The 11256-nt window shown below is 31.7% G+C and overlaps 1 protein-coding gene across 1 annotated transcript; it reads right to left on the reverse strand.

Moving 5' to 3' along the window:
• Positions 1-2911: 2911 nt before the first annotated feature.
• LOC139487045 (cyclic GMP-AMP synthase-like receptor 2) lies at positions 2912-5956 on the reverse strand. The gene is made up of 2 exons (XM_071272062.1): positions 5890-5956; positions 2912-5173 (listed from the first exon to the last, which is right to left on the reverse strand). The coding sequence occupies exon 2, from the start codon at positions 5080-5082 to the stop codon at positions 3241-3243; it is 1842 nt and encodes a 613-aa protein (XP_071128163.1). The 5' UTR covers positions 5083-5173; positions 5890-5956; the 3' UTR covers positions 2912-3240.
• Positions 5957-11256: the final 5300 nt, after the last annotated feature.

The following is an 11256-nucleotide window of genomic DNA, read 5'->3' on the forward strand; positions in this document are numbered from 1 at the left end:
TCGTACTTTTGATCTGATTTCCATTTGTGACCATGCTGAAAATTGCTAAATTCTTCCTTTTTATGTGAAAACATAACATAAATATCCTTATATGTATATTTCAGTAAGTAGAATTATAAGTAAAATGTACTTTTGGTTTTTGAATATATTCAAAATTAGCAGAATAGCATATACTATCTAAAATAAAATTCAAGTTGTCGATCTTCAAAAAAAAATAAAAATTCTATGTCTTTTTTTATATTTCTTTAATTTGTCTTCAATGCCTAAGTCCGTCCTATACTTTTTCTCCCTTGTCAGCCTATTCTAGAAATATCCATGCTTTTCTCAATTCCAAATTTATGTTGCACAAAAAGGTCAAAATAATTATCATAGTTATATACATATGTACATAAACCCCGAAAGTATGTTAACGTGTTATTTCTGGTCTTTTTTGCTCTCTCTTTAATAACACTCCACAGTGTGGTGTGTAGTTTCCTAATTTGGTCCCTGAGGAATTTTTAAATATGAATGATAATGCGCAATACAATTTATTTTGTATAACTGATGATCAATATAGCCCTCAATGTGGGTCAAAAGGAACATCAAGATCCTGTTTTGTGGTTAGTTTTTTGTATGAAAGTCCGTATTATCATATAAATATCAATCATTGGTCCGAAAAATATTGTTTTTCTCAAACTTTTTGTTACACAAACTTTGAGAACTAAGAGTTCAAAATAGTGAAGTTGAAATTATCCCTTCGTTAATTTTACGGACGCCATCACGAATTGCATTGGTTGACCGTTATGGAATATCCATTTAACATATGATATGTGATGTGTTCCTGATGTCGTAATTACAATCCCCTCCCCTTTTCACGAATTTGAACTACCGAATTAGACTATTTACCGGGTGTGTAATAAGCATTACGACGGGTTATCCAGAGTAACTTTTCGGTATGATTTTTTTTTTATATCAATTCAATAATATGATACAATTCGCCTATTTTCTCAGGCATTTTAAGTGCAATTATTAAGCAAAAAAAAAATAGAATTTCTCCGGCAAATTAAACAAAGTTGATGTGTCGTAATTTCTTCAATATATAGAGTTTATGTGTCAAAAGGCTGGAAAATTTCCTATATATTAATGGCTGTTCGAAAAACAAAACACTTTATACTAATTTAGTCCAAGATTGTTTTACCAATTTTGAGATTTTTGACTATTTCTCAAAATTCAAGCACAATTTGTCAACTCCTTTTTGCTGAAATTTGAAAGCAAAGTTGATATTCATCTGATGATAATATTGTTTTGCTGATGAAAGAGTCAACTATGGTGTTAATCCATCTTTTAAACTTTTTTCTATTTCCAGTTTTTCTTTACGTATCAGAAAGATTTTTCTTGTTCTGCAGTAGTTAAGAATTCTTTGGTCTGCTTTTTTTTTTTTTTTTTAGATTAAAATTTTTTTTTTTATGTTGTTGATTTAGTTGCAGTAACTGTTGTAATTCGAGCTTTTTAACTTTCTATCTTATCCATCAACATGTTATTCTGAAGTTATAAAAACAAGAAGAACTCCTTTACCTACTTAACACAGTCTACATATTATCTATATATTACAATCGTGACTTATTCATTTTACATAATACCGGCTTGCTCTAGAAAGAGTACTTCAAAAGTAATTGTATTTTTAATAACATTTCCCTAATTTTTTCGGGTCTTCCACCAATTGACGGTTGGGTAGAATACATGTACGTTGTGAAGGAAATCAAGATAAAAAAAGAAAACAACGATGATGAAGCTACTTTTCAAAACTTTACTATATACAAAAAAGTACATTAATGAGCCCTCATTAATTATTAATTAAACACACTAGCCTGAATGTCTGTAAAATGTCCTTAATTGTAAGTCCTTAGCAATAAGTTAGTCCATTTATTATAGCAAGTATGATGAAAACAATGTTTTTGTAATAGGGCTACGTGTTGAAGACCGTATCTTGATCTTTAACATGTATAATGGGTATCTTTAAAATTGTGATTTTGATGGAGAGTTGTCTTATTGGCACTCATACCACATCTTCTTACATCTAACTAATAACAAACCCTTTTGACACTGCCCCTTTCTAAAATTTGAACTTATAAAGAAACTCCAGTTGCATTACTACCTCCGGCAAAGTTGACCTGAGATGGCTATACTTGTTATTGTTGGGGAACTATTTGTTTTTGGGCAATCCTGTATGTAAATAAAGAAAAGCGTTTTGAACACATGATATTTGTAATGTATTGTGTATTTTTTTTTGCAGCACTGGGTCGATACCTTTGCTGGTGAACTTTCAGTCTTTTAGAGTATTATCAATTATGTTGTTAATGATAATAGGTAATCATATCATTAATAACAATTTTTTTTAAATTGTCTGTTTATAAATTGATTACATAAGTTTCAACACCTTCAGACATTAACTGGCTTCTGTAAAAAAAAACGAGCTTTGTAGTCATATAGCTTGTCAATTATCTCGGTTCATATACATCTTCGACTTTTACCGTTCCTGATGATGATAAATCCAGAAAAGCTCGTGGCGCATGATATTTATAATGTCTTTTTTTCATTTTTAGTCATATATAGCAAAAAACAAAAAACAGCTTCCCTATGGTATTTTTACCTTGAAAATGGCTGCAAGTAATAGTTTTTAAATTCAAAGAATGATTGTAATATTTTTCTGTATATTCAAAATAACATAAAAAATGTAGTGCACAAAAATAACTCGCGTATGACGTCATGGTCACATAACAAAACTATGTCTATGAACTGAAAAACAGAAGACACGTTACATCCAAAATTAAATTATAGTATTGTAAGCTTTTGTGTACAGAACCGAGCCAATGTGTGAACCCGGGATGATGTGAACAAGGCCGTTAGATACACCAATAACGTATCCATAGAAAAAAACTACATGTTTATTTGAACTTGATTAAACCTTTGTTTCATTGGATACATTGTTGCCTATATTTTTATTCGATTAACATTTTCTCACATTTAGTGTTTTCTACAGACACAAATATAAAAATGCAGATATTGGTTACAAAGATAATTATTGTTTTAGTCGTAAAGTTTATGATGAATATCTGTCATACATTATAAATCATAACTATTTTAAAAGATAATTAATGAATACATATCTTCTATTTCGAAACTGATAAATACTAACCATGTTAAAAGTTTGAAACTAAGCTAAGATAACACATTAGAAAAAGTGTGTGACCAACAGTGTTATCACAACGAGCTCATTAACGAAAGTCTGCCTATCATAGCTGAAAAAAGGAATGCCCGACGAGCAGAGCTATTATCCCCGAATAACTGTGAAGCTATACCAAAAAGATTGTACGCCCTAGCATATATCAATGGACGTTCTATAAGATAATCTTCTTCGAGAAAAAGATGAAAATCGTGAAGGCAATCGTGCCCTTTTCTGGCATTATCAAGATGATAATGACATAGACATTTTAGAAAATAAGCATAAGCTGCAGACGAAATGTGATGCGGTTCATGCCTTACTTCCATTCTTAATTCGTTTGGTATTAACACAGATCTTTTGATAAATCTCAAATCATCTAACAGCATTATTTTCCTCAATTGAACAATACTTTTCCTCACACTTAATGGCAAGTTGAGCAATCTCGACTGAATATCAGACATATCAATGGAGTGCAACAGCTTTTCCCGAGTAAATTTTGATAAAGTATATCTGACAAGGTGTAATGCTTTACTATATTGTTTCGTCTGATAGAAAAGCGAGGCTAACATCAGCCACCCCGATATAGCGTCATGATAGATATTCTGTAGCAAAGAACAAACACAGGAATTATACAGGTTGTAATGGTCTTTATTACTACTTTTTGTACTGTTGAATGGTATTAATTGCGCAAAAAGTGAATTCTGAATGGACAAATAATATGCAAATAAATGTTTGTTAAAAGAATTTTCACAGGAAACAATTTGTTGTATTCCTCTGTACATTTCTTTTTCCACTCCTGAACTTGGTATGATTAAATTTGACATGTATAATAACGGTGATTTAAGTGTTTTTTGAACCTCGAAATCGTGAAATACATTTGGTTCAATGTGAGCCATCCTTATTGATACATGAAAGTCAGAGACTTGATTTGAAAATAAAATACATCGCCAACCGTATCCATACAGGAAATGCAGTTTTTCTAACACTATTTCACGGGCATGGCCCTCTATTCTATTTTCAAACATATTGTTCTCTGGAATGAAGTAATTTAAGCAAATTGAATATTCAACGCAATATACAAGCCTACTCAAACAACGCATAAAACAAGGTATAAGATTTTCAGGTTTCCATACGGATTGTGGTAGTTCCTTTGATATCCATAACATGATTGTTTTCAAGAAATATGAACAGAGCAAATCTTTGCATTCTTGATAAGTGTCTATAACATCTTTTAAAAGAATTTTTAAGAGAGCATAGCATAATAATTGAGTGTGTGTAAAACAATGTATTAACAACTTTTCACTAACTGAAAAAGATATTCGCCATTCTGTATCCTCTTTTGATGATCCCTTAACTCCAATTGGAACAAAAAGAACTCCATGTTTTTCAATACTTCTTTTTACATCCTTGCTCGGCCAAGAGTTGTTACTTGATCTTCTTATCCATTGTTCAGCTGGAGATATCCATGTTTTACAATGTAGGCAATAAGCAAGGTCATACGTACCCTGTTCGTCAGATATACAAGGTCCATGAATTACTTGACGTTGAACAATAGCTTTAGATATCATATGTTGTTTATATAATGAGCTTGACAAATACTGTATTCCATTATGTTCTTCACAGTTTTTAGAAAAATATTGGTCATCACTTTTTTCCACTAGCAAATGAGTGAAACCAGGTTTTACATCGTCTGTTCTCATTGACAAATATGTAATATTAGGACTCAATCGCGGTTTTAAATATTCATAAACCTCGATGTGTTTTGAAACATACATCATATCTAAATCACTGCCTTTCATGTCAAGTCCTTCCCCGAAACTTCCACTTGTGATTACAGTTTGAAACTCGCCGCTCGTTGCATTGTCTCTGGCACTATTCATTGTCGTATTGTTTTTACATAATGGTCTGTTCCAACTATATTTTGACACAAATAACGATACAGTGCCTTTGATGTGTTTTGCATTGCTGTGTCTGATCAATAAAGAATTGAAAAAAGTTAATTCAAAAGTAAACACCAATTTAAATAAGTTAAGCGAAAGTTTCCATCTACTTATTTAAAAGTGTACCGACAATTGGAAACAGAAAAGGTGAACAGTTCTTTGTATTTAAATGTTGGGTTTTCTGATTGCTATTGTCAGAATTGTCGTTCTTGTTTGCAGTTTATGTTTTTAAAAGTTATAATTCGTTTAAACTTTCTCTGACTTAAATCACTTGTCAATATATGATCATATCAAGTTGACATCTGAAGGTCTGACTGTTTCGAGTATTGAAGTGTTTGAAACCTAAGTACGGTGATATAAAACATACGTCTACTGTCAAACCTGTTAAGCTTGGAATTCAAATCTTGAGTTCTATAGTACATCAACTTCATACTATTTAGTTCACTGGAAAGCTTAGAGTGTTTCAATGTATCGCAAAACAGACCGACAATGATAATAGTTATCACTGTTCTCTTATTAAAATTACAAATACTTTAAGAAATGTATAATTTCCCTAATTATAACGATAACAATGATGTCACTTTCGTTTTTAAAGTAAACGTCTTTCCATTCCTGATTTTCAATTCTTATACTTGATGTACTTTTTTGTAAAACAAACCAACAGTAATTAAGACGAAATGCATCTTTTCAAAGACCAGAAATGAATCATTTAGAAATGTATTTCTTATAAATATATATAGATAATACCTCCCATTTCTTTTTATCTGTGAGTTCACCTGCACAGTGTTTATAATTTTTTTTCGTTTCGCTTGAGTACTATAAACAGGTATTTCCATTTCTATTTCCTTTAAACACAACAATACATTACACATAGTATTTAAAGGTTTACTTGAATAAATTAATACAGTTTGTAAAACCCATAATTGTGAACATTTTCCAAATTAACATACGTGTGTTGTAAACACTGGTTATTGTTATATATGTTATGCAAACCAACAGTTCATGATTAAGTAATGAATATCTATATTTGTTAAATCCATTCAAAACTAACAGCATTATTCATTCTTATACAGGTTTTTTTACGCTATGTTCTATGTTTTCTTATAGCTAGTAATTTAAGACTTCTGATGTGTTTCGCATTACTGGCTCTTTAAAACCAAATATTATTTCAGTAAAGTAACCCAATAAAACAAAAGAAGAGCGGATACATAATATGAATAACACATGAAAAGTATTTCGTTTCAATCTTTAACTTATTATTTAACAGTTCAATTCTTCTATTGAATAATAAAAAAAATAACATTCATAAGAAAAAAAAATCTATATTAATCCATGAGGAGAATAAAGCAAATATTAAGTTATATCGGCAAAGAAGTTTTGGTTTAGTTAAATATGTTAAATGATTTAAATGTTTAAAACAATGATACTATTTAACGTTAAAGCTATCTCAGATAAAGTTACCTGAGAAGAAATTAGTATATTCATAGTTCAAAACGGCCATACAGCAACTCAAGTTTTCAGGTATATATACATGCTTAGATTTTAAACTTTTTTTTAGTATTCCCGATGATGGCAGATTGAAAATATCCGGTAAGACGAATGAATTGTTCAAATATTTATATAACTAGAACGCATTCGCTACAACTGTTGCCTGTTACACCCCAAGGCTATAATAAAAAGTTTGTGATTCGGTACTGACATAAGTAAAATATCTTTTCATTAACTCTCCTTTAAAAAACGTAAAAACTCAAAGTTTTCTACTCCCCGAGGCAAAGTTGCTTGTAGATGAATTTAGAAATTCTTTCTTTATGCATTTTGGTCATATTTCAGTCAATAATGAATCCTTGGCCTTCAAATGTTTAAGTAATACAATTACAAAAATACCAACAATGTGTTCAATACCTACATATAAAATATTATTTCAAATACTGCTAACAAATTTGATGATGTTTCTTTTTCTGATTTTATTCTTATAACCATGTATGACTATTTAAAAAAGCAACTTCATTGGAAATACCGATCTATTTCAATTAGAGCGTACTTGAATTCGTATAAGACAGAAATTCTGTCAAGAAATAAGTATCTTAAAACAACCGAATACAAAAATATTCTAAAAAGGCGAGCAACGGAAGTCATTTTACAGAAAAAAAACCATATCTAGCTTCAAGCTTTTTTTAACTGATTAAATGATTGACAGGCGTACTCAACGTCTAATTTATGTTAAGCATTGTCAAGAAAATTTTACATGCTAACCATTGCATATGGATCTTCTATAAATTATTGTCTTTCAAGTATTCCGGGGCAAGTAAATCCTGACACATATGAGCTGATAATGACAATAATGTTTTAGAAATTCATAACATCTATAGGCATAAATGTCGATAGTTGAACAAAGCATTTCTTGCGGATTATTTCAATTTCAGAAATTGGTAATATATATCACACAAGTCCGTGAATCGACACATTGTTTCAGGAGAATATTTCGATAAAGAATATTCGATGATGTGTGACACTTTACTGTATCGTTTTGTCTTATAAAAAATCGAAGCTACCAGAAAGAAAGTCCTGATATAAAGTATATGTTATTCGGGTCTCAGACAGGGTATATACTGTGACATTCCTGGCTGAGAGCGTATATCTTTTGAATAAATGTTCCGACCTAAATTGCACTTATATTACGGATTACCCCTATCTTAATGTTTTTTCAGTGCAGGTATTTGTTAAACATTCACAACGCAGCATATATATTTATTATATGTTTATTGTTTCTTAATATTTTGAGTAATCCATTTAAATGCCCACTAAATATCCAAACAATTTTTATTCCGTTTAGAAAAAGTTTTCATAAATGTTCAGATATCATGTTTCGTGTGTGTATGTGTGTGTGGCTTTGTTTTAATTCGGACAACTCACACCGACACACCAGAAATAATCATAGTTTTCAGATTGTTTGACCTTTAAATTAAACATATATAAAATAGCGGTAAATGATCTTACTAATCATGATTTTAATATCTAAATTGTCGATTGGATGGTACAATGTATACGAATATTTGATGAAATGTTCTGTTATAATGCTTCAGTTTTTGTGTTTTTCGGAATATGTGTTAACTAACCTGGCGACAATTATCCCCTATATAAAAAGAGAGCTACGGTTATATTACCAATGAGACAACTTTCCACACGAAGTGCATGTCAGCAATATAGGCTAATGTACGAACTTCAACAATAAAAAAATCCGTACTGTATAGTCTGTTATATTTTCAATTACAAACGCGTTTTGCAGAATCTCGATATTGACGACTTCAAGTCTAAACCTCCTGATTGCACTTGTGCTAGTTCCCAATTCATATATAATCCTGCTGGCCACGTTATTACCGGTGACCTTAACATTGTTAATAACACTTCTCTACGAAATGTGTTATCGAAAGGTCCAAAATATCGTGAGCCTAAATTCATCAATTGGAAATACAACTTTAACATTTTGATGGACTCAGTCGAGGATTATGCCAGGCAATGGGCTAAACGTGAAAAGGAAGTCGTAGACACTCTATCCGAATGGATTAAGGCAGTGAGGTTGTTAATACAAATCAGAATCAAGAAACTGAATGGGTCCATTAATGCCCATGTTACGTCAATCTTTAAAGACCCAAATGTTGCTAAACACTTATCCGACCTCCATGATAAATATGTTGTTGTCCCCGCAGACAAAGCCCCAAATAACATCGTTTTTGTCTGTTAAAGTCACTACATTAATTGCTTGATAAACGAATTAGGTATAGACAATTCACTTGGAAACTCAACATATACCCTCACGACACTTACCAAAGAGGAAATCCTGGATAATCATAGGTCTGTTCTTTGTTCATTTGGTATTTCAACCAAAGATGAAGAACTGGATCTTCCATCACTGTATTGGATACCTAAACTACATAAGTGTCCTTACAAACAACGGTATATTGCTGGGTATTCCAAGTGCTCCACGAAACCTGTTTCTAAATTATTAACATCTATTTTATCAGCAATCAAAGACGGGCTTCAAAGTTATTGTGAAACTGCCTATTCTAGAGGTGGCGTGAATCAGATGTGGATACTTAAAAATTCCAAAGATCTTTTAGAGTACATACAATCTAACTCTCTTTCATCTTGTAACAGTATTAAAACATTTGACTTTTCTACTCTCTACACAAGTATTCCACATTCCAAACTAAAAGACAAATTGAAAGAGTTGGTATTACTTTGCTTCATATAAAAGAATGGCCAACGTAGATACAAGTATCTTGTCTTAGGGAGGGATAAATCATACTTTGTAAAGAATCACTCTGATTCAAACAAAAAATTCTCTGAAACCGATATTATCAAGATGCTTGATTTCTTGATTGACAACATATTTGTAACGTTCGGAGGACGTGTTTTTCAACAGACTGTCGGCATCCCAATCGGAACAAACTGTGCCCCTCTACTTGCCGACTTGTTTCTTTATTATTATGAGGCTAACTTCATGCAGGAACTTCTTAGGAAGAAAGATAAGAAGTTAGCAATATCCTTTAACTCTACTTTCCGCTATATAGATGACGTTCTTTCACTAAACAATTCAAACTTTGGTGACTATGTGGAACGCATCTATCCCATCGAATTGGAGATAAAGGATACAACAGATACAGTTAAGTCGGCTTCATATCTTGATTTACATCTAGAAATTGACAATGAGGGTCGGTTGAAAACAAAACTTTACGACAAAAGAGATGATTTCAGCTTTCCAATTGTGAACTTTCCATTTCTAAGTAGCAACATTCCAGCAGCACCTGCATACGGGGTATATATCTCCCAATTGATACGATATTCCCGTGCTTGTATTTCCTATCATGATTTTGTTGATAGAGGGTTACTGCTCATAAAGGAAGCTATTAAACCAAGAGTTCCAAATATGGTGAAGCAGAAATCATCCCTTCGTAAATTTTACGGACGCCATCACGAGTTGGTTGACCGTTATGGAATAACCGTTTCACAAATGATATCGGATATGTTCCTTACGTCGTAACTACAATTCCCTTCCCTTTCATGAATGTGACCTACCGAATTAGACTATTTACCGGATTTGTAATCACATAAGCAACGCGACGGGTGCCACAAATGGAGCAGGATCTGCTTACCCTTATTTATCTAAAGAAACTTTAAACCACAAAAAGAAGAATACATGCTTAATTATTTTGATTAAATTTGAGATTCCCTACCTTGACATGGTGAACAATTCAATAAATGGTCAACTAATGAATTACGAAATCTAGATTATAGCTTGATAAAAGATACAAAAACACCTTTAGAGTTGTTTGTTATACTCTAAAGACCATTAAAAAATCAAGAATCAATGTATTCTGATGAATAGAAGCGGTAAAGTTATAATTTGTATCACTTATTGATATTTCTGCCTTTTTTGCAAGAGTTATCTCCTTTTTCAATGCAAATCTCTATAGGAATTTTAAATGGTGATTTTTTTAGTCTTCTTCAAGTTAGATTTTATGGAACTTTTTTCTGTGTATATTTGGGGTATAATGCTAAAGAATAAAACTTAAAAATCTTCTGTTGCAATTACTTTCGGGTAAGGGTCAAATTTATGCTAGATTGACTGGACTAAAAACCCAACGGAATAGTTAAACATCAGAACGATTCATGGCATGCCATTAAAAAGGTTAAAGTTGCAATGAAAAGAGTATCTGCGGGACCAAAATATTTAAAAGAAAAGTCCTGGAATATAGAACTACAGGACAAGGTGGAATCAGTTGCCACAAATTTCGTTGGGCCGTTAGAAACTGTGGAGAAAATCCAAAAGAATTTAAGGATGTATTGCTAAATATTGTAGAACATTATAAAAACAATCACCAGAAATGTCATCCTGATTCACGATGTAAACGTGATACAAACTACGAACCTACGCGGATAATTATTTCAATACCAATTTTACTTCTTCTATGTGTTAATTGGACATCTACAATTTACACCCACCCCAAGGATTATGTGTTAGCCAAAGATACATGTTATGTTGAGAGCTTTAACAATACTATGAACATGTTCCAAGATAAAATAATCGCTTTTAGTACTGAAAATTACCAAGCT

Source organism: Mytilus edulis, chromosome 8 (genome assembly GCF_963676685.1).
Source record: "Mytilus edulis chromosome 8, xbMytEdul2.2, whole genome shotgun sequence".
In the NCBI taxonomy this organism is placed as follows: domain Eukaryota; kingdom Metazoa; phylum Mollusca; class Bivalvia; order Mytilida; family Mytilidae; genus Mytilus; species Mytilus edulis.

What these genes read in the sequence shown, in the direction of transcription:
- LOC139487045 (XM_071272062.1), bottom strand. Translation starts at nt 5,082, where the DNA reads ATGAATAGTGCCAGAGACAATGCAACGAGCGGCGAGTTTCAAACTGTA.